At 40.8% G+C, this 24959-nt stretch overlaps 1 protein-coding gene across 1 annotated transcript; it reads left to right on the plus strand.

Moving 5' to 3' along the window:
- The first annotated feature begins 11973 nt into the window (after positions 1-11973).
- On the plus strand, positions 11974-23654 carry LOC115532013 (kinesin-like protein KIF2A). Its single transcript, XM_030341431.1, has 21 exons — positions 11974-12130; positions 13055-13149; positions 13909-14031; positions 14422-14476; positions 14828-14947; positions 16212-16312; positions 16406-16501; positions 16724-16778; positions 17132-17294; positions 17667-17757; positions 17973-18036; positions 18145-18236; positions 18613-18755; positions 19135-19339; positions 19641-19751; positions 19841-19908; positions 20111-20221; positions 20563-20707; positions 21260-21361; positions 21776-21911; positions 22711-23654. The coding sequence occupies exons 1-21, from the start codon at positions 12070-12072 to the stop codon at positions 22800-22802; spliced, it is 2229 nt and encodes a 742-aa protein (XP_030197291.1). The 5' UTR covers positions 11974-12069; the 3' UTR covers positions 22803-23654.
- Positions 23655-24959: the final 1305 nt, after the last annotated feature.

The raw sequence follows: 24959 nt of genomic DNA on the forward strand, positions 1-24959 counted from the left end.
CGTCATCAAAAAAAACATAAGGGGTAACACTGTCTTTTTTTATCAAAAAAAACATAAGGGGTGACACTGTTGTTTTTTATCGACCGTCATCAAATAAAACATAAGGGGTAACACTGTCGTTTTTCATGGGCCGTCATCAAAAAAAACATAAGGGGTAACACTGTTGTTTTTTATCGGCCGTCATCAAAAAAAATATAAGGGGTTACACTGTCGTTTTTCATGGGCCGTCATCAAAAAAAACATAAGGGGTAACACTGTCGTTTTTTATCAAAAAAACAAAAAAAACATAAGGGGTAACACTGTCGTTTTTTATCGGCCGTCATCAAAAAAAACATAAGGGGTAACACTGTTGTTTTTTATCGGCCGTCATCAAAAAAAATATAAGGGGTTACACTGTCGTTTTTCATGGGCCGTCATCAAAAAAAACATAAGGGGTAACACTGTCGTTTTTTATCAAAAAAAACATAAGGGGTAACACTGTCGTTTTTTATTGCCGTCATCAAAAAAAACATAAGGGGTGACACTGTCGTTTTTTATCGACCGTCATCAAATAAAACATAAGGGGTAACACTGTAGTTTTTCATGGGCCGTCATCAAAAAAAACATAAGGGGTAACACTGTCGTTTTTTATCAAAAAAAACATAAGGGGTAACACTGTCGTTTTTTATTGCCGTCATCAAAAAAAACATAAGGGGTAACACTGTCGTTTTTTATCGGCCGTCATCAAAAAAAACATAAGGGGTAACACTGTCTTTTTTTATCAAAAAAAACATAAGGGGTGACACTGTCGTTTTTTATCGACCGTCATCAAATAAAACATAAGGGGTAACACTGTCGTTTTTCATGGGCCGTCATCAAAAAAAACATAAGGGGTAACACTGTCGTTTTTTATCAAAAAAACAAAAAAAACATAAGGGGTAACACTGTCGTTTTTTATCGGCCGTCATCAAAAAAAACATAAGGGGTAACACTGTTGTTTTTTATCGGCCGTCATCAAAAAAAATATAAGGGGTTACACTGTCGTTTTTTATCGGCCGTCATCAAAAAAAACATAAGGGGTAACACTGTTGTTTTTTATAAAAAGAAACATAAGGGGTAACACTGTCGTTTTTCATGGGCCGTCATCAAATAAATAATAAGATGTGACACTGTCATTTATTATCTAAGATCGGGTGGCTTAGCCCAGTAGGTAAAGCAGTTGTCTTGAAACTGAAAGGTTGGTTGTTCGATCCCCAGCTCCTCCTAGCTGGAAGATTATAGTACAATTAAAAACACGCTGTTGTTTTTTACTCCAAGTCATCAAATAAAACGTAAGGGGTAACACTGTCGTTTTTTATCGGCCGTCATCAAAAAAAACATAAGGGGTAACACTGTCTTTTTTTATCAAAAAAAACATAAGGGGTGACACTGTCGTTTTTTATCGACCGTCATCAAATAAAACATAAGGGGTAACACTGTCGTTTTTCATGGGCCGTCATCAAAAAAAACATAAGGGGTAACACTGTCGTTTTTTATCAAAAAAACAAAAAAAACATAAGGGGTAACACTGTCGTTTTTTATCGGCCGTCATCAAAAAAAACATAAGGGGTAACACTGTTGTTTTTTATCGGCCGTCATCAAAAAAAATATAAGGGGTTACACTGTCGTTTTTTATCGGCCGTCATCAAAAAAAACATAAGGGGTAACACTGTTGTTTTTTATAAAAAGAAACATAAGGGGTAACACTGTCGTTTTTCATGGGCCGTCATCAAATAAATAATAAGATGTGACACTGTCATTTATTATCTAAGATCGGGTGGCTTAGCCCAGTAGGTAAAGCAGTTGTCTTGAAACTGAAAGGTTGGTTGTTCGATCCCCAGCTCCTCCTAGCTGGAAGATTATAGTACAATTAAAAACACGCTGTTGTTTTTTACTCCAAGTCATCAAATAAAACGTAAGGGGTAACACTGTCGTTTTTTATCGGCCGTCATCAAAAAAAACATAAGGGGTAACACTGTCTTTTTTTATCAAAAAAAACATAAGGGGTGACACTGTCGTTTTTTATCGACCGTCATCAAATAAAACATAAGGGGTAACACTGTCGTTTTTCATGGGCCGTCATCAAAAAAAACATAAGGGGTAACACTGTCGTTTTTTATCAAAAAAACAAAAAAAACATAAGGGGTAACACTGTCGTTTTTTATCGGCCGTCATCAAAAAAAACATAAGGGGTAACACTGTTGTTTTTTATCGGCCGTCATCAAAAAAAATATAAGGGGTTACACTGTCGTTTTTTATCGGCCGTCATCAAAAAAAACATAAGGGGTAACACTGTTGTTTTTTATAAAAAGAAACATAAGGGGTAACACTGTCGTTTTTCATGGGCCGTCATCAAATAAATAATAAGATGTGACACTGTCGTTTATTATCTAAGATCGGGTGGCTTAGCCCAGTAGGTAAAGCAGTTGTCTTGAAACTGAAAGGTTGGTTGTTCGATCCCCAGCTCCTCCTAGCTGGAAGATTATAGTACAATTAAAAACACGCTGTTGTTTTTTACTCCAAGTCATCAAATAAAACGTAAGGGGTAACACTGTCGTTTTTTATCGGCCGTCATCAAAAAAAACATAAGGGGTAACACTGTCGTTTTTTATCGGCCGTCATCAAAAAAAACATAAGGGGTAACACTGTTGTTTTTTATCGGCCGTCATCAAAAAAAACACAAGGGGTAACACTGTGGTTTTTTATCGGCCGTCATCAAAAAAAACATAAGGGGTAACACTGTGGTTTTTTATCGGCCGTCATCAAAAAAAACATAAGGGGTAACACTGTCGTTTTTTATCAAAAAAACAAAAAAAACATAAGGGGTAACACTGTCGTTTTTTTTTGTTTTTTTTATTGCCGTCATAAAAAAAACATAAGGGGTAACACTGTCGTTTTTTTATCGGCCGTCATCAAAAAAAACATAAGGGGTAACACTGTCTTTTTTTATCAAAAAAAACATAAGGGGTAACACTGTCGTTTTTTATCGACCATCATCAAATAAAACATAAGGGGTAACACTGTCGTTTTTCATGGGCCGTCATCAAAAAAAACATAAGGGGTAACACTGTCGTTTTTTATCAAAAAAACAAAAAAAACATAAGGGGTAACACTGTCGTTTTTTATCGGCCGTCATCAAAAAAAACATAAGGGTTAACACTGTCGTTTTTTATGGGCCGTCATCAAAAAAAACATAAGGGGTAACACTGTTGTTTTTTATCGGCCGTCATCAAAAAAAACATAAGGGGCAACACTGTCGTTTTTTATCGGCCGTCATCAAAAAAAACATAAGGGGTAACACTGTGGTTTTTTATCGGCCGTCATCAAAAAAAACATAAGGGGTAACACTGTCGTTTTTTATCAAAAAAACAAAAAAAACACAAGGGGTAACACTGTCGTTTTTTTATCGGCCGTCATCAAAAAAAACATAAGGGGTAACACTGTCTTTTTTTATCAAAAAAAACATAAGGGGTAACACTGTCGTTTTTTATCGACCGTCATCAAATAAAACATAAGGGGTAACACTGTCGTTTTTCATGGGCCGTCATCAAAAAAAACATAAGGGGTAACACTGTCGTTTTTTATCAAAAAAACAAAAAAAACATAAGGGGTAACACTGTCGTTTTTTATCGGCCGTCATCAAAAAAAACATAAGGGGTAACACTGTCGTTTTTTATCGGCCGTCATCAAAAAAAACATAAGGGGTAACACTGTTGTTTTTTATCGGCCGTCATCAAAAAAAACATAAGGGGTAACACTGTCGTTTTTTATGGGCCGTCATCAAAAAAAACATAAGGGGTAACACTGTCGTTTTTTATCAAATGAAACATAAGGGGTAACACTGTCGTTTTTTATCAAATAAAACATAAGGGGTAACACTGTCGTTTTTTATCAAATAAAACATAAGGGGTAACACTGTCGTTTTTTTATTGCCCGTCATCAAATAAAACGTAAGGGGTAACACTGTCGTTTTTTATCAAATAAAACATAAATAAGGGGTAACACTGTCGTTTTTTTATTGCCCGTCATCAAATAAAACGTAAGGGGTAACACTGTCGTTTTTTATCAAATTAAACGTAAGGGGCAACACTGTCGTTTTTTATCGGCCGTCATCAAATAAAACGTAAGGGGTAACACTGTTGTTTTTTATCAAATAAAACATCACGGATATCACTGTCGTATTTTATCTGCCGTCATCAAATAAAACGTAAGGGGTAACACTGTCGTTTTTTATCAAATAAAACATAAGGGGTAACACTGTCGTTTTTTTATTGCCCGTCATTAAATAAAACGTAAGGGGTAACACTGTCATTTTTTATCAAATAAAACATAGAGGTAACACTGTGGTTTTTTTATTGCCCGTTATCAAATAAAACGTAAGGGGTAACACTGTCGTTTTTTATCAAATAAAACATAAGGGGTAACATTGTCGTTTTTTTATTGCCCATCATCAAATAAAACGTAAGGGGTAACACTGTTGTTTTTTTATTGCCCGTCAGCAAATAAAACGTAAGGGGTAACACTGTCGTTTTTTATCGGCCGTCATCAAATAAAACGTAAGGGGTAACACTGTCGTTTTTCATCAAATAAAACATTAGGGGTAACACTGTCGTTTTTTTATTGCCCGTCATCAAATAAAACGTAAGGGGTAACACTGTCGTTTTTTATCAAATAAAACATAAGGGGTAACACTGTCGTTTTTTTATTGCCCGTCATCAAATAAAAGGTAAGGTGTAACACTGTCGTAACCATCAAATATAGGTCTGCATAGTTCAGGAGGTAGAGCAGTTGTCTTGTAAGGTTGCTAGTTCGATCCCCAGCTCCTCCTAGCTCTGCAATTAAATTACTCCCCCAGCAAGCAACGGACGTGTCTATGTGTCGTCCATACTAGTTAGATTAAATTGTGCCATCTCCGTCTAACTCAGAAGTAATGTAGAGATACAACAGGTAACACTTTTTCTGATCAAGTAAAACATAACACTTTCGTTTTTTATCAAATAAAACATAAGGGGTAAACGACAGTCACACTGTTGTTTTTTATTGCCCGTCATCAAATAAAACGTAAGGGGTAACACTGTCGTTTTTTATCAAATAAAACATAAGGGGTAACACTGTCGTATTTTATCTGCCGTCATCAAATAAAACGTAAGCGGTAACACTGTCGTTTTTTATCGGCCGTCATCAAATAAAACGTAAGGGGTAACACTGTCGTTTTTTATCAAATAAAACATAAGGGGTAACACTGTCGTATTTTATCTGCCGTCATCAAATAAAACGTAAGGGGTAACACTGTCGTTTTTTATCGGCCGTCATCAAATAAAACGTAAGGGGTAACACTGTCGTTTTTTATCAAATAAAACATAAGGGGTAACACTGTCGTATTTTATCTGCCGTCATCAAATAAAACGTAAGGGGTAACACTGTCGTTTTTTATCAAATAAAACATAAGGGGTAACACTGTCGTATTTTATCTGCCGTCATCAAATAAACCGTAAGGGGTAACACTGTCGTTTTTTATCGGCCGTCATCAAATAAAACGTAAGGGGTAACACTGTCGTTTTTTATCATATAAAACATAAGGGGTAACACTGTCGTATTTTATCTGCCGTCATCAAATAAAACGTAAGTGGTAACTCTGTCGTTTTTTATCAAATAAAACATAAGGGGTAACATTGTCGTTTTTTTATTGCCCGTCATCAAATAAAACGTAAGGGGTAACACTGTTGTTTTTTATCGGCCGTCATCAAATAAAACGTAAGGGGTAACACTGTCGTTTTTTATCAAATAAAACATAAGGGGTAACACTGTCGTTTTTTTATTGCCCGTCATCAAATAAAACGTAAGGGGTAACACTGTCGTTTTTTACCAAATAAAACATAAGGGGTAACATTGTCGTTTTTTTATTGCCCGTCATCAAATAAAACATAAGGGGTAACACTGTCGGTTTTTATCGTCCGTGATCAAATAAAATGTAAGGGGTATCACTGTCGTTCTTTATCAAATAAAACATCATGGATATCACTGTTGTTTTTTATCGGCCATCATCAAATAAAACGTAAGGGGTAACACTGTCGTTATTTATCAGAAAACATAAGGGGTAGCGGTGTTCTTTTTTACCGGCCATCATCAAATAAAACGTGAGGGGTAACACTGTTCTTTTTTATCCGCCGTCATCAAATAAAACGTAAGGGGTAACACTGTTGGTTTTTAATGCCCGTCATCAAATAAAACCTAAGGGGCAACACTGTCGTTTTTTATCGGCCATCATCAAATAAAACGTAAGGGGTAACACTCTCTTTTTATCGTTTGTGATCAAATAAAACGTATTGGGTAACACTGTCGTTTGTTATCAATAAAAAATTCATGGATATCACTGTCGTTTTTTATCCGCCGTCATCAAATAAAACGTAAGGGGCAACACTGTCGTTTTTTTATCGGCCATCATCAAATAAAACGTAAGGGGTAACACTGTCGTTTTTTATCAAATAAAACATAAGGGGTAGCGGCGTTGTTTTTTATCGGGCGTCATCAAATAAAACGTAAGGGGTAACACCGTCGTTTTTTTGTCGTTCGTGATCAAATAAAACGTAAGGGGTAACACTGTCACAACACCCACCCCTTGTCGGTGATTGTTTGGAATACTATTTATTTGGTTTTGAGTGGTTGGTAGTACCATTTGTTTTTGTGTGCGATCTCAGAACATAGGCTGCCTACAGAGACGCGTTTTTTTGACGTCCTGCTTATGGGGCAGGCAGCTATCGGATCGTGAGGAAAGATCAGTGTGATTATTTATGTTTCGGCCTAGATTCGCTGATACAACCTCTAGAACATAAGGGTTCTGTCGTTTTTGTTGGCCATCATCAAATAAAACTTAAGGGGTAACACTGTCGTTTTTAATTGGTCGTCATCACATAAAACGTAAGGGGTAACAATGTCGTTTTTTATCATATAAAACATAAGGGGTGACTTTATCATCTTTATATTTTATTTATAAGGGCCATTAGAACTGCATTATTACATTTCACTCTGATGACCTACAAATGTTAATGATTAATTTGACAATGGCTTGTGACTTAAAGACGTGCATGAGAAGTAACGTCCAATCAAAGCCCCCATCCAAGGTGACAGAATTTCTTCTTTTGTTTTGACTCCTAGCAACAAGGGCCCTCTGGCAGTTGATTGGTCCTAAATAATTATAGAAATGGCTTTTTATATAGTCTCAGTGAGACCCTTTTTTTTTTTTACATCGTATTAGGTCTTGTATTATCAGGATTGTGTTATTTCATTTTGCACACTTTTTTTCAAATAAATAGTTATTGTATTTAGCTATAATTAGATCTTTCCTCCTTTAAATAATCATTGTATCGGCTACCCAGTGCACCTACTGTATGGGGATACACACTTTAGCTATAGTCTTATTCATGGCTGGGGTCCATAATTCAATCCTAATTAAAAGAAAATCCTCCAGAGATGCTGACTTGAGCAGTCTTTCTCAACTCACCCAGAACTGATGATTAATAGGCTGATGGAATTGTACTTCAATAATAATTTCACTCATTACAGCATTAAAAAGAAGAGATCTGCATTCTTTGTTTAAAGAACTTAAATTTAAATTGCATTCAGAATTACCACACAGCCTGGTTTTGCAATAATACCTTGTCAGGGACAATGTAAAATATTTCCTTTGGGATTATTTAATTCATTCATCATTATATTATGCTTAAATGATTAGTTTACATAGTGGAATTGAAACTCTATAATTGATCAGTGATAGGAAGCAAAATGATGATTGACAAGTTAGGAAAAAACTATATTTACGACGGCATTTTATTATAAAGCGGACGTCCTTAGCCACAGATTTATGATATCTGTATATAAACTTGTTGTTAAAGAAGAAAAGTATAAATACTCACTTTTTCTTTCCTTTCAATCTCAACATTCTCTACTCTGATCGCTTTCAGTGGTCCTTTAACAATATAAACATTCAGTGCACACAAATAGAGGTTCAATTTCCTCAAAGATCATAGTGGTACTACAAGAATATGCACACACACACACACACACACACACACACACACACACACACACACACACACACACACACACACACACACACACACACACACACACGTACACACACGTACTCACTCACTAACTCGCCATGCACACTAGCTATGCACACCAACATACATACAAACAAACAATTACACAACCACATGCACCAATTTATAGCCATTCACATACACACAATCTTGCCTCACTCACTCCTTCACTCACTCACTCACTCACTCATGCATGCAAACTGGCTACATACCAACAAACAAACAAATGCGCACACACACACACACACACACACACACACACACACACACACACACACACACACACACACACACACACACACACACACACACACACACACACACACACACACACACACACACATTATGAATGTATGGGGCTACAGGGTTGGTGTGTGTCCTTGTGGCCTTTGGCGTGGTCCTGTGGGACGTGGCATTGACGTACCTGCAGGCAGTCATTAGGAGCCCAGGCCTCCTGGCCAGGCATCGACCTCCTGTTCCAGAACCAGGGGAGCAATGGGCGTCTAGACCCTAGAGTCTAGACTGTACAGGTTGATCCAGACGCCCCGGTGAGGGGCAGTGGGGGGGGCCGTGGTGTGCTGGCTACACTAATCTGTTGTTTACTATCCATGTTGTGTATTTGTTGTTGTGTGGTTGTTTACTAAATATGTTGTTGTCTTGTTGTTTCCAATGTATTTAGTTATAGTGTTGTAATATCGTCGTTTACTATATGTGTTATAATGTTGTTGTTTCATAGGTATTTTGTTTTGTGATTCTTTACTATGCCATTTTATTTATTTATGTGTCTTTAAAGGTCTTTGCAGCCTTATTTTCCTAATTTCTTCACTCATCCATCTACTGAGAGGGAGAGTTTTGTTGTTTATGTCGTTGCTTTGTCCCTGCACTGCTCTACTGTCTACTCCTCCATAATTCTTATTGCACTGTAAGTGCGCTTAAACAATAAGGGTACTTGTAGAACTTGGCTGTTTATTTACTATACTGTAAAGCCCCTACAAATAAACATGTGTTAATCACTAAAGAGGAGAAAGAGGTGATGTTCTCAAAAGAAGAGAGAAGTCGAAGTGGTGTACACTTATTGGACATGTTGATGCCCCATTGATCTCCATCTCTGAAAGCCATTTGACGTAACAACCCCTGTTCACATCAAAATTGCTTTTATTTTTTAACACCATACAGGATACTGCATGCCTGTAGACACAATTGAAAAGCGTGGGTGTGTGTGTCCCGCATGAGAAAAACAATATTTATCAAAACATTGCAAATAAACGCTTTATTGTACATTCGTCTTGACTTGTTTGTTAGCACCGCCTACAGGACGGGAACCGCAGCTACAACTAGCCTATAGCACATTAAAGGTGTTAGCCAATTTGACACAGAAATGAAGACAAAGAGCGAAACAAATGCACTTGACTGTGGGCCGTCTATCCTAAAGACTATTTAAGTTTAAGTTTATGTGTTGAATCCCGGTAGCTTTGTAGGCCTGTTGGTGAGCTTAGCTTTAATATCGCACAAGGCAGGGTGCTGCATGCTGACTAATTGTCCCCACCACATTGTGCCGGGAAGCGTAAAGCAATGTTTCAATAAGGCTAGTTCTCGGAAACAGAAGACGAGTATGAGACATTGATGACCGCTTCCTGTTTAGAGCAGGGGCCTCGGAAAAGGAAGTTGTCATCAAAGTCTCACATCCTCGCTCCTTATATTTAACACATGCCCTAAAACCACTGGGTGTCCCGCTCTGCTGGCGGTGGATCCCCACTGAGTCATGGTGATTCATCACATCAGGAGCCAGATATCCAATATCGTAGTGCACACAATTGTGTTTAATACAGTACAATTGTGTGCAAAAGGGTCTACAACTCAAGATCCAGTAACAATAATCCTTGCTGTAAACCCCAATGACTAACGTTACTGTAATGTTGTGTATAATTGCGGGTATTTTGTATCTAGAAGCAGGCCTATATAGGAGGGAGTTTTACTAAGGATATTATAAAGATTAATGATGATTACATCGGTAAAAATAATCAGATCTCATGTATTTTTTATGTGTTGGCATATGACAAAATCTATTTTAGCATTTGCCAGCATAACTATCTGAAGACTTAGCCCTTGATGTTTAAAGGAATAGCTCGGGGTCCCTATACTCAACACCAGTTATTGGATTCAAATAAGTAAAACGTTTTGACATTTTAAATCGACATAGACATCTTACCATGGCCCAATGAGCATCTGAAGCGCGAGTGACTGTTTTTCTACATTGATGGAATTGTGTGTGACAGTCTTTGAATAAATTTGAAGCAGACTTCATTATCAATGAACTGAAACAATGGAAATCACACTGCTTAAGGTGGACATTTCAATCCCGCGATCTGACCTTCTAGCATATAGCATTACATTTTTTCAAAGGCTAAAGATTGAAAAGGATTGCTGCAACTACCTTTTATTGAAATTAATTAGCATAAACATTAACACACAAAGTGGTTTTGTGTATAATGCCCGGCAGTGTGTTTGGCAGTCCATCCCCCAATATCTCTCTGTTCTGGCTGCTCTCTCTGATGGGGTTATGTTCTGAATAAACCTACTGTTTATAGATCATGTCTCACTAGGACCAGCACACGCACTCACTCACACACACACACACACACACACACACACACACACACACACACACACACACACACACACACACACACACACACACACACACACACACACACACACACACACACACACACACACACACACACACACACACACAATGAATGGGAAGGCTATAGATTACTAAACTGTAAGTGCCAGTGACTCCCAAGGGCAATGTTTGAGGTCCAGTGAACAGGACTAAGGGCCTCGTTCTTGCCAGCCACCCTTTCCGTACTAAATCTGCTCCACTGCCTCTTGGGCAGAATCACAATCAGTAAAATCAGCCTTTTGAATTTACTGCCATCTATGTCTACTTAACCTATAACATAGAATCATCTCACTTCCTGTTGTTTGGTGGTTTAGCTATTCCAGATGTGGCACGCACACACACACACACACACACACACACACACACACACACACACACACACACACACACACACACACACACACACACACACACACACACACACACACACACACACACACACACACAACACACGCACACACACACACACAGTATGTGTGGAAGAAAGTTGAATCCAATAAAAGGCACCAAGATGACTAATCATTTCGTATTAAGTATCGACTTCATTCATGATAGTAAATGACAGTACTGGAGTTCGGGACTCGGTTGATGGTTGCAACCATCAACCGAGAACCGTGGTTATGGTTCTCTAGTGCCATCGTCTGTCATTAGAAGGTAACTACAACAAACATATCCCTATATTGTACAGTGTTTGTGTTGTCATGCATAAAGGTAAAGGAATTATTAAAATACCTTCGATTTATTTGTTAGTAAAATAAAAAAGAGAAAAGCTAAACCAAGCTTTGGCCTATAATTGTTTGTAATATTCAACCAATTAAAAAGCATTTATTATTATTATTATTATTATTATCTAACTACTTATTATCTATAAGTAAGTCATTTACAATACAGATATTTTCATTTGTTAGAATAACTAATATGACTATTCATCCTGCTTTGGAAAAGCAATAACTTGTGTAGGCTTTTAATGTATATGTTTAGAGCCAATAAACGACATTCATGTTTACTTTCTTGATCATTATGTGAACAAACATGAAACCGTTATTCTGATGGACATATGAGGAATATGCGATCATCAATAATACCCGAATAACCTTTGCAGTTTAGAGAAAAACTCTTTGGGCGAGTCTCTAGCGCATGCGCTCTCCCATCCCTCGCTCCCGCTCACACTGACCTACCAGTTTCTGCAGCGCAACTTGAAGGAAACCGGGGCTCTAGCAGGAACACGCCCAGTGGCTCAATACTGGAATAAATCACATCGGCATGGCCGCTATTTTTGGGAAGATAATATTTGGCATTTATGTGGACATCAAAAGAAGCGATGGTAGGTACACAACGCCTTCAACTAGGCCCAATGAAAATCACGGAGCAAACCCATATTCTAAGAGAAAATCGTGGATGTCTCCAGGCACAAGCTCCACCATCATCTTTGTTGCTGCCTGCGCCTTGGCCAACACCGCCGCCGATTTGGGGAGGATCGCTTGGGGTTCGGAACGAGACGATTCCTTAGGATAAACCTCGCGTCTTTACAATGACTACAGTTACTCGGGTTGACTATAATTGACTGTCAACCACCGAGACGTGACTTACAATTTCATTCACCACCTGTGCGGCAGTCTGGCCAAATAGGTCGGCTGTATTTTATTATCCCCCTCCACCCCACGCCACCCCTAAAGGACATGATCTTGGTCCCTACGCCAACGTGACCGGCGTTATGTTTAACTTTAAACCCCTGAGGAAAATAGTACATAGATGGCATTCAGGGATTCAGCCTGTTCGATGATTTTTCGTTTAAAGTGGCCTATTGGATCGGTAACCACCATGCATGCGTGTCCTGTCACTTGAGTGCAATTACTTAAATCCTCAAACCGCAAATGAAAGATGCTGCTATATTTAGGTTACTGAAGCTATTTCATGACACAGGCTGTGCCAGCTGCACAGTACAGTAGAACCATTAATTTCCGCCCAGAAATAGGCCATTTGGCATTTCGGCGTCACGCTATGACCATACACTTCTGCCTGTGTCAAAGTGGTACGATAGTCACTGAACCAACAGCTGGATTGGAAGAAAAACGACGAAATAAGGTTTTGCCACGGGAGTGAACGGGTTGTGATTCGATGCGCACGATCAAAGGGTAGATCATTAGCATACTACGAGTGTCTGGGTCCGCTTCGATCATGCAGCAGCGAACACGCCTTGTAGCTCCATCATCTGGTGCCTGCTGTCTGCTTCTCTCCTCCACCACAGGCAGAATACACCATGCGATGGTCACGGCTCTCAACGAGGAGAACGAGAGCGTGACAGTGGAATGGTTGGAGAATGGAGACACCAAAGGGAAAGAGGTGGGACTGAGGAAGAAGAGGGAGCTAAATAATGAAATAAGGGTTGTGCCTTTTGTACACACGTTGTCAATTGGGATTGGATTTCAATCTATCAGACACTGTTTCACCTTGGAATTTAGGTTTCCAGTTCATAATTCAAATTCAGACATGCTGTAGTTCCAGGCATATGAAGCTATACAGCAATATAGCTATATTGTAATAGCCTTTCAGTGAAACGTACCGTACTGACCATACATACATACTCATGAATAGCTGCTCTTGACTAGCTTTCATCTGATTGGTGGAGCCTGTAGCAAGATACCTGTCATAGCCTGGGTGTTTGAGCAGAATGTGAATACCAAGCTCTCAAGCTGTAGCTCATCCATTAGTAATACATGACAGCCACATAGTAACTCAGGATCATAACAATACAGTATTACCGGAAAAAAGTGTCAGGTAAAAGGACTGCGACTGTGCACCTTTATTTAGCATTGAGCATAATGATTTTCAGTGAGTTCAGATACAGGTCATTTAGGTGCATGAAGGGTATGTAAAGAGGATCTTGCTCCAGCATGCCTACAGGTAAGCTTGATACATACATATATTTAAATATCAGTTCAGAATACGTAGAAACATGTCTCATGTCTGTGAAACCAAATCGCCCCTCTGGGACAATCAAAGACATATTCTCTACTCTACTCATTTCCTTTCAGCCGAGGATATCTATGATTCGCTGGGTGCAGTACCAGGGTGGACTAACGTTGGTCCTTGTTCCCTCAGATTGACCTGGAGAGCGTTTTTGCTCTCAATCCACATTTTGCACCTGAGGAGGAGGTGCCACTGAGTCCAGAGACTCCACCTTCCTCCACCTCTACTGCTGCCAAAGCCACCAAGCTGCCCAAGGTCTCATACACCTCCCTATGCACCTCCCGTAACACCGTCATCACCTGACACCATTACCCCCATCATCTGTCGTATTTCTGTTAGATATTGTTAATGGACGGACGCAGGTTTACATTTATAATTGTGACGATTACTCAAAATGAACTTGAATAGGAATAGGAATGCCTGACAAATACTTTGAAAGCTTCATTGATTGGTTGGTTGTAAGATCACACACTTATGGTAAATACAGAGTTGCCGGTCAATGAAATGCGTCATTACGTTTCATGGCAGAGTATCAACAAACCTCTCAACTCGGGTCCATGTCAACCAGCCTTGATTTCAGTGTGATGATTGTTGTTCTAGCTAACAGCGATTATAACAAATCGGTTTGTTGTCCCGATCTTCCAGAGTCGACGGACAATCGTTCCACCCAAGACTGAGAACCCAATGCGAGAGAACAGAGGTAGGCCCTCTGACACACCCACCATCTCCCAGAGATCTGCTGGCCTACATCCCAACCCCCCCTCCAGAGATTATTATAGTGCTCTTATCTGATAGTAAAATAGTGTTTTGATAACATGCATATGGATAATGGTCCTGCTAAGAAGGGCTAACCCTGCCACGCATAATATGTTATTTGTCTTTTAGAAGCAGTTAATAATGCCATTCATTTCATTTAAAGTAAACTGCGCGTGTGTGTGTGTGTGTGTGTGTGTGTGTGTGTGTGTGTGTGTGTGTGTGTGTGTGTGTGTGTGTGTGTGTGTGTGTGTGTGTGCGTGCGTGTGTTTTATCCTGACTTGTCCCCCGCCTCCAGCTGCATCGGTGGGCACCACCCGGGCCCGGCCCAGCCACCAGGTCCCGCCCAGCGAGCCCCCCCCGCCCGCCATCCAGCCCCCGCCCACACAGGCACAGACCCTGCTGCAGCAGCAGATGGGTAAACACAGAGACACACACACACACACAGAGACACCCCATAATCACATGGGAACTATCACAGTAGTAGCAGCAGAACCACGGAACAGCAGGACAGCACATACAGCTGCACATAGAAGGACTTAGAACGACACACAGTAACATGTAGACACTGTTATAAGACCACACACAGTAACATGTAGACACTGTTATAAGACCACACACAGTAACATGTAGACACTGTTATAAGACCACACACAGTAACATGTAGACGCTGTTATAAGACCACACACAGTAACATGTAGACACTGTTATAAGACCACACACAGTAACATGTAGACGCTGTTATAAGACCACACACAGTAACATGTAGACACTGTTGTAAGACCACACACAGTAACATGTAGACACTGTTATGAGACCACACACAGTAACATGTAGACACTGTTATAAGACCACACACAGTAACATGTAGACACTGCTATAAGACCACACACAGTAACTTATGTAGACAGACTGTGTAATAGACCTACACACAGAACTACACACAGTAATATACGGTACGTAGACACTTACAAAAGTACACAAAGAATGTGTGTGGTATAAAACCACACAGAGGAACATACTTAGATACTGGGCAGAGCCAAGATGGCGCCGAGGCCCGTAGCGCTGGATGTGTGGCTGTTTACCAGTCACCAGTGACCTCATGCCTCCCGGGCCATATTGTGCTGGCGAGGCTGAAAGGCCCTTTGAGTCGGCCACAGGCTCAGCTTTTATCACTGCACGAGTTCTCCCCCTTCAGGAAAGCCTTCAGATTGAGCGTTGAATATAAAGAACTAACACACTTTTTTTTTAATATAAAACAAAATCGAGACTTAAACCAAGCTGTTAGATTGTGAGGATTTTTTTCTTTCTTTTCTCTTTCTTTTTCACTCTTCCTCGGTCTGTCACACTCTTTTTTATCTCTCTCCACTCTCTCCCTATCTCCAACTCCTCTCTCTCTCACCCACTATATCTTTCTCCCTCAACCCTCCCTCCCTCCCTCCCCTCTCTTACCCCCGCCCCCTATCCCTCTCCTCTCTCTCCCCCCTTCCTGCTCTTTCTCTCCCCCTCCCTGACCCTATCTCCCCCTCACTCCCTCTCCCTTACTCTCTCTACCTCTCTCTACCTCTCTCTCTCTCTCTCTCTCTCTCTCTCTCTCTCTCTCTCTCTCTCTCTCTCTCTCTCTCTCTCTCTCTCTCTCTCTCTCTCTCTCTCTCTCTCTCTCTCTCTCTCTCTCTCTCTAGCGCGGAGAAAGTCCAACTGTGTGAAGGAGGTGGAGAAGCTGCAGGAGAAGAGGGAGAAAAGGAGACTCCAGCAACAGGAACTCAGAGAGAAGAAAGCACAAGTGAGACTCGGACCTGCTTTATGTCGTTCATGTTCTCAGAGAACACTGCTCTGATGGGTTGCATTTCTTTTGTATTGTTGTCTGTCTTTGCAGGAGGTGGATGCCACTCTACCCAACTATGAGATCATGTGTATGATCAGGGACTTCAGGGCCAGTCTGGACTACAGGCCACTAAACACCACTGATCTGGTATGTCCTGTTCAACACAGCAGATTGATAGGGAAGGAATTCACCAGAATAGCCCAGTCTACAAAGCAATCGAATTAAGACTTTTGAGAGCTTTAGAGTGATTCCTATGGTGGTTAAAAGAGCATACCATTTAGGCCCAATCGAGAAGAAGGGGTAAGGGGTAGAAATGGGATTGGGCCTTAAAGTCTGTCTTCACTACAACTGTGTGTTTTGATGTTCCAGATAGAGGAGCACAGGATCTGTGTGTGTGTACGAGCACGGCCCCTCAACAAAAAAGGTTGGTAGCACTTTATTACAATATTCAAGCAACATCATGTTAACTATAAACACCCTCATTATAACACTAATTATTAAAGGGGTCATTGTTTATCGTCAGCTAGAAAACCAACCCTTTAGTGACATCCCAAGTGGGAGTATCCATCTATCTGTGTGATGAATAGATCGGCCTACCAGTTGGTACGGTCCAGTGGGCCGGCTGGTCTATTAATCATACATCTGGGTGCCATCACACTCCCACTAGGGGTGTCACCAATGGAAAGATGCTGCTATGTTTAGGCTGGGTTGGGATGACCAATCATCATCAAACCTGGTGATATGAAAACATTGTCTCCATTCTCTCTCCTTGTTCAGAGCTGACCACAAAGGACCTGGACGTGATCACCGTCCCCAGCAAGGACGTGGTGATGGTCCACGAGCCCAAGCAGAAGGTGGACCTGACCCGCTACCTGGAGAACCAGACCTTCCGCTTCGACTACGCCTTCGACGACAGCACCACCAACGAGATGGTCTACAGGTATAGCACGGGCAGCAGGACCCCCGGCCTTTTTTACAGAAATGTAATCAAGGTGTACTGTTGCTGTCAAATAAATTGAAATAAACTAGCATTCATATTTGATTTAAAGTGCAATGTCCCAGGATATGAGCCACCTTCAGATAGATACATTGTACATTATTTATTTAATGTACATTTTTGTGAAAACACATATTTTCAATATTTATCATTTTTATATTTGATTTCCTAACTGAATTTTAGTTTTTTCTATATTTTAGCTGTGACAGTAGTAATTTAACATTTCTCTGTTGATCAATAAAATAAGCGGACTCTGAACCCAAATTCTAATGGATCTGAATCTGAAGTCAAAATGGTTCTCACTTGGGTCCCCAGGTTCACTGCTCGTCCTCTGGTTGAGACTATATTTGAAAGGGGGATGGCCACCTGTTTTGCGTATGGACAAACTGGAAGTGGAAAAACACACGTGAGTGTAATATATTTATATACAGATGTGTATGTGTGACAGGTAAAGTATAAATGCTTAACATAAATATACATTTAAGATAGATATCAATTTAATGTTAAATATATTACGGGAGGGGATTTTAGGGTTGCATTTGATCCAACACACACTTGGAATATTAGAAGTTCTGCATTCTGCTTCATTTTCAAGTTGTTTGTATGGGTCTCTCATTTCAGACTATGGGTGGGGACTTCTCTGGAAAGAACCAGGACTGCTCTAAAGGGATTTACGCCCTTGCAGGTCTGTATTCTACCTACTTCTACTACTGCATTGGTTCACAGTACGTTTCAGTGGCCGTCAGCCAAGTTCAGATGCGTTAATCCTAAACCTCTTCTTTCCTTCTTTCAGCCCGAGAAGTGTTTGTCATGTTAGGGAAACCAAACTACAAGAAACTTGACCTTCAGGTCTTCGCCACATTTTTCGAGATTTACAGCGGAAAGGCAAGTGCTGGAAATTGGCCCATCTATTGATGTTATGAATGATGTTTTTACACTATGAATTTCATAATTCATAGTGTTTTTACACTATGAATTATGAAAGGTTTCTGTGTTAATCATCATACTCTTTTCATTATGGTTCATTCTGTAATGTAATAAGATTACATTCTGTAATCTTTTTTGCTTTTTACTACATTAGTATGAGGAACTTCTTTACTCCTTGTTAGGTTATAACTGAATGATCTAACTTAAAGGTTAGTGAAGGCTAATGAAGGTTCTAAATGAAGGTTTTAACTGCAATGTTATGAATGATTGTTCTAACAGTGAGGGCTATGTATATATGTGTGTGTGTGTGCGTGTGTGTGTTTGTGTGTTGCAGGTGTTTGACCTGCTGAACCGGAAGGCCAAGCTGCGGGTGCTGGAGGACGGTAAGCAGCAGGTGCAGGTGGTGGGGCTGCAGGAGAAGGAGGTCAAGTGCACAGAAGACGTCCTCAGACTCATAGAGGTCGGGAACAGCTGCAGGTAAACGGCTAGGGGAGGAAGGAAACACATGATACCTCATACACACCCGGTGGTACACACACACCTGGTGGTAAATACTGCTGTTCAACGTGTGAATACATAGAAAGCGTTTTAAAGCTGCAGTAGGTAAAAAACATTCCCACCAGCATGTACTACCTGCCAGCAAGCTATAAGCTCCAAAAGCTAGGCTAGCGTTTAATCGGGTTCAGAAAGCTGATTGACAGCCAACGTTCTTTCTATTTGAGCTGCTCTGATTGGTTAGCAGAGGGCCTCGCTGTGAAACTGGAATATCTCTGCAGCGATAGAAAACATTGACAGAATATTGTAGAATATAGCAAATATTTCTAGCCGTTTTAAAATGGACCCGTCTCTCTCCCAGGACCTCGGGACAGACGTCGGCCAACGCACACTCGTCCCGCAGCCACGCTGTGTTCCAGATCATTCTGCGGCGACGGGGCAAGATGCACGGCAAGTTCTCCCTCATCGACCTGGCGGGGAATGAGCGCGGCGCCGACACGTCCAGCGCTGACCGGCAGACCCGCCTGGAGGGCGCCGAGATCAACAAGAGCCTGCTGGCGCTCAAGGTATTTAAAGGGACAGTCGCCCAAAATAAAAAAGTATATTTTTGTTGATTGATACGTGGTTATACGTCTATATATGATAAAATAACCCTAACCATAACCCTCAACGGGTGGAGCCCACCATATAGGCTCAGTCCTGTCCGCGGCCCTTGGCTGCATGTCCTCCCTTCTACCGCCCATACCTTCCTGTCTCTCATAAAGCAAAAAAATGCAAAAGAAAATACTGAAGTAATGTTTGGTGGTTTAGTTTTCCTTCTATCCCAATTGATTAATTAGTATTATCTTTTCATGTCTTTGAACACAGGAGTGTATCCGCGCCCTGGGACGAAACAAACCACACACTCCGTTTAGAGCTAGCAAGCTAACGCAGGTCCTGAGGGACTCCTTCATCGGGGAGAACTCTAGAACATGCATGGTTGGTTGTAACCGTGGTGCTAACTCACTAATACTACCGTCAATACTACAGATGGAGGTTTAGTTCTAACTGGATTTTCTTCTTTCTAGATTGCAACGATTTCTCCTGGGATGGCCTCCTGTGAAAACACACTCAACACACTGAGATATGCTAACAGGTAAGACATGTTAATAACATCCTTAAACGTACTGAGATATGCTAACAAATAGAACATGTGAATGACATCCTTATGCACACGGAGATATGCTAACAGATAGGACATGTTAATAACATCCCTATACAAACGGAGATATGGTAACAGATCATATCTTTATGTAACAATATTTAATGTTTACTATAATGTCCTCCGGTGTCTCCAGAGTGAAGGAGTTCGGGATCAGTCCCTCCGACATTCCCTTCGTCCAGAGCGGAGGAGGGGGTGGGCGTTCAGAGCTTTCCCCCACCTTTGAGTACGGAGACCTGGCCAACAGGTGACCTCTTCCTCTCTCACTCTGCACCCTCGCCACTGAGTGTGTCTTACAACGCCCAGCCACAATAGTCACCTATAACTAACTTGATCACCTACGTTCTGGTTCGCACTATTACAACGTTTTCAACCACGTTCATTAAAGAAACTATTGCAGGCACCGACAGAACAACAACAATCTACGCCATTTTGTAACTGCAGCTAAAATAACATGTTTATTTACAGGAGACAGCTGTAAAGTTATATTTTTTTGACCGTCTCCACCAACCAGCCTGTGAACATTGTAGCATGCTCCGTTGTGTAGCGGCTTTGTTCTGACCCCCTCCCTCCGGGCTGTGTGTCCAGGACCAAGGAGCTGTCTCTGGACGGCGAGGGGCTGATGGACAGCCCTCTGGGGGACCACCATGCCCAGCTGGAGGTCCTGGAGGCCCAGTGGGGCGTGGGCAGCTCCCCCCAGAGGGACGACCTCAAGCTGCTCTGTGAACAGAACGTAAGGCGCACACACACCTGGACGCACACACACATGCACACACATACACATGGACGCACACAGACATATTATGGACACACACATACACACACATGGGCGCACACACACACATACAGAAACACACATCCATGGATTTACACACACATACATACACACACACAAAAATATGCACACATACGTATATGGACGTACACAAACATGGACATAGACACACACACACACACAAATATACACACACACATGGACTTACAAAAACACACACACACACACACACACATATGGTAAACATACATGGACGTGCGCACACACACTCGGAAATACACACACACATATGGAAGCACAATACACATGCACCCATACACGCTCAGTTGCACACAAGTCATGAAAAGAAACATGCATGGAGGCACGAACACACACACGGCCAAATTATTGTGACTATTAAATAATTAGGAATGAGTAAAGAATAAAGATCGGTGTGTACTGACATGTGTGTACTTTAGTGTAACGAGGGTACTCACTGAGGCGCCCCCCGGGTGGTTGTGTGGTTCCCAGGTGGAGGAGGTGTCCCCACAGCTCTTCAGCTTCCATGAAGCCGTGTCCCAGCTGGTGGAGATGGAGGAGCAGGTCCTGGAGGACCACAGGGCCGTGTTCGGGGTACGCTCACAAACTAACCACCACTTCCAGCAGGCTGCCCAACCCGGGGGTCGGGAGCCCACTGGGGGCAGCCTGATGTGCATATGGGGTCGTGGGTTGACTGCTGACTCATAAGCTTTAGATATTTGATGAAACAACAGATACATAAATGTTTTCGATCGGTCTCATGAAGATCATTGGGATGGTCGCTTTGTGGCTGCGGACATTGTTATTACAGGCTGTTAAAATGATGTACGTTGATTTTATCCAAAGTGACTCGCAGACAAATGTATAGATCATCATTACTCTCACAGTAACAACTTCCCTCGGGATTAATGCAGTACTCTGAATCGAATGCACAGCTGTAATTCACAAACCGTCCACTGTGGGGCGCTGTTTTGCTCACAAAGGCCCTCCCCTTCTCCTCGCCTACAGGAGTCTATTCGCTGGCTGGAGGACGAGAAGGTGCTTCTGGAAATGACGGAGGAAGTGGACTATGACGTGGACACGTACGTCACCCAGCTGGAGCAGATCCTTGACCAGAAGATCGACATCCTCAGCGAGCTCAGAGGTGAGAAGGGGCACGACATGATTTCAGTTACTATTTAATCATTAGGCAGGTGCTTTTATCAGCCGCCACTTACATTGAAGACTGAGATACATGTTGTTAATGAGCAGGTAGGTGATAGGGCATCTTACTCACAAGGATGACTACAGGTCACGGCCGAGATACATGGGCAGGGGGACACTTCACTTAGGCAGGGCGGAGCAGAGTTTATTAACTGCTACACAGACTCCATCTTTGTAGCGTTTGGTTGCCTGCATTGCCAGTATCACCCCCACACAGGAGCAGCTGGACTGTGTGCATATTGGAACCCACTTCCTTTTGGCTGGGAGTTGAACACTCTGGATCACTACATCATCCTGCTGCCTCTTCTGTTAAAGCTCAGATGTTTTAAGAAGCCCTGGATATAATTAAACTAGTGAGGAAATGAAAGACGATAATTATAAGGGAAATAACTAGGGATAGGGATACTTGTTATGAAGTTATTAAGTGCTTAAAAGTCACAATGTGTAATATATAAAACCCCTCTAACTATACAACAGTGTTGTCCACTATGTAACAAGCTGGCTTTCAACTATGAGCTAGTTTAAATATTACACGTTGCGACTTTAATTGAGAACTACACACGACAAACATTACTAACCCTAACTCTACTTGAGCACTTATATGTTCTGTCAAAGTGGGGGGTTAAGTTTAAACTTTATATGGGATTTCCCATAACAAATTCTTGACCCTCATCCACTTTCTGTGTACGCAAAACCCCTGAGATTCCTTCTGACTCCTCTCCCTCTCTCCTCTCTCCCAGACAAAGTGAAGTCCTTCCGCTCCGCCCTTCAGGAGGAGGAGCTCGCCAGCAAGAAGATCCCCAGCATGGTCAAGAAGTGTCGTGCTCTATAGACACACACACACACACACGCATGCTTCTCCTCTGCCAACCGAATTCTCGGAAAAGCCATTTTTCTTTGCAGTACTTGATTTGCGATTTTTTAGGTTACGATGTCATTCCTCATATTGTCAATGCAACCTGACGATTTTTTATTGTATTTATTGAGTATTTTACAAGCACTTTATGTTGAGAATTCCGAGCGAATTCATTTTTAAACTGGATAACTATAACATATTGTTATTTGTTATGTTTTGGTTGTAATCCCTTCAATGCTGAATGGTTTCTCAGTGTGCCGGAGCGCTTCTCACACACGTCATCTCACTTTGTTATTCCGACAGGATTTAAATCCACACTAAGCGTGATCTAAAAGGCATCAGTGTGTTTTAAAACCCGTTTTAAGATTCTGCGTTGTCATTTATTACTTTTGTGATCAATATTTCTTCTTATTTACCATCATCTCTATGAGACAGCCATTCATACGAAAATTCAATGGCAAAATGGTAAATAATGAGAGCAGCAGCAGCAACTGTAAAGTCTATTTGTTTTTATTCCACAGTACAGTCAATGATGAAGCAAGCTGTGGCCCAGGGTTAAGAAAAGAAAAAAAAATGTAATCTGATTACATCAGATTATTTTACAGACATAAGGAACTAATATAAGTAGTAAAACAGATTACTCATACTCTGAAAGAAAGCAACACATGGACTAAGAGCCCCTCTTAAGAAGCATTGTTACTTATATTATAAAGTTGGCCCACACACAGTGCTCTTTCCAATGGTATTGAATGCTTTAAGAAGTGTAAAACAAAGGTTAATAAAGGTTCAGACCACCCACTTGGATTAAATGATACTGTGAATTTCTGATCTGAGAAGTTCTGTTTCTTTTTAAGCATCTGACTAAAGCGTGAAACGTTTTAATCAAAATACTCTGAACACTGCATATATCTCAAATATAATGATTATTGCCACCATATATAGTTTGAAAACCATGCATTTTATTTTTCCATGTTGACTAGTAGCCTAGTGAATATATAGGTTATCGATTCAGTTCCATGTACAAAACTAATTTTAGTATTTGAATCTGGAATAATTATTCCTATTTAGATTTAGACTGATCACATATCCAAGCCTTAAGTGGTAGAAACTACAGGTAATGTCACAAGCTTTTTAGCCGCACTAAACATTGGTGTATTCTAATGCACGCTTTGAACTAAAGATTATAAAGCTCTGACTTTTAGCACTATCAGCATGTTTAATAGTGGCAATAATTGTTATGATCTCAAATATAATAAGTATTATATTTTGCAGAATTTCCCCTCAAACACTGAATGCATGAGGCCTTGACTACAGTTCAAGGTTGGACCAGTAAGATAATAATTTCCTATTAACCATGAGAACATTTATAATGCTTGGACAGGAATTGGATTAGTTATTGATATATACTTCACTGCACAGTTTAACGAGATTGATGAATGACGTGAGTTATCAGGTTTTTAATACCTTTAGTCCGGCCCTTTAATTTGTAAACAATCCACGTGAAAAAATGGATAAAAGGGCCAAGGTGGACATATACGGTTATTTGAAAATTGTCCTTTTCACCGCTAGATGGCATAATTTCCTCAAAAAGTGGCCAATCTTACTGATTCAACATCAAACACAAGTAACGCCTCCAATCTAAATGGCATGCAGGCTGGTTAAAGAAATAGTATCTGTCTGGGGCTTCAATTAAACATGCACCCAATTGCTGAAAGAGAACCCATTCTACATTAATTAGCAAAGGTTCTGTAAAATATTTCAGTTTGAAAAATAGTTCAGTCCATCATGCTATAAAATGTTTAGCAGTTGACCTTTGTAAAGACAGAGCAGAGGTCAAAAGTGACTTTGAGTACAAACTTGTTTCATCAGTTGAGGTTCTTATTAAATATGTGTTTTTTTTGGAGTGGCTGTGTTGATGAATTGATTACAGATTGTGCATTGTGACTGAGTACCTGCTGTGATGTTTGTTTTGCCTCGCCCCGACTTGAACAATGACATTAGACTGACTGACAAACAAATCAAACAATAAAACCACAAACTCACTCTTGGCCCTATACGCAGAGCAACGGAAGGAACTGACCCGACAAAAACGGACAAACAAAAATGCTACATATTTCAAATATATTTCACCTG

The sequence above is a fragment of the Gadus morhua genome, chromosome 19 (genome assembly GCF_902167405.1).
Source record: "Gadus morhua chromosome 19, gadMor3.0, whole genome shotgun sequence".
NCBI classification, from domain to species: domain Eukaryota; kingdom Metazoa; phylum Chordata; class Actinopteri; order Gadiformes; family Gadidae; genus Gadus; species Gadus morhua.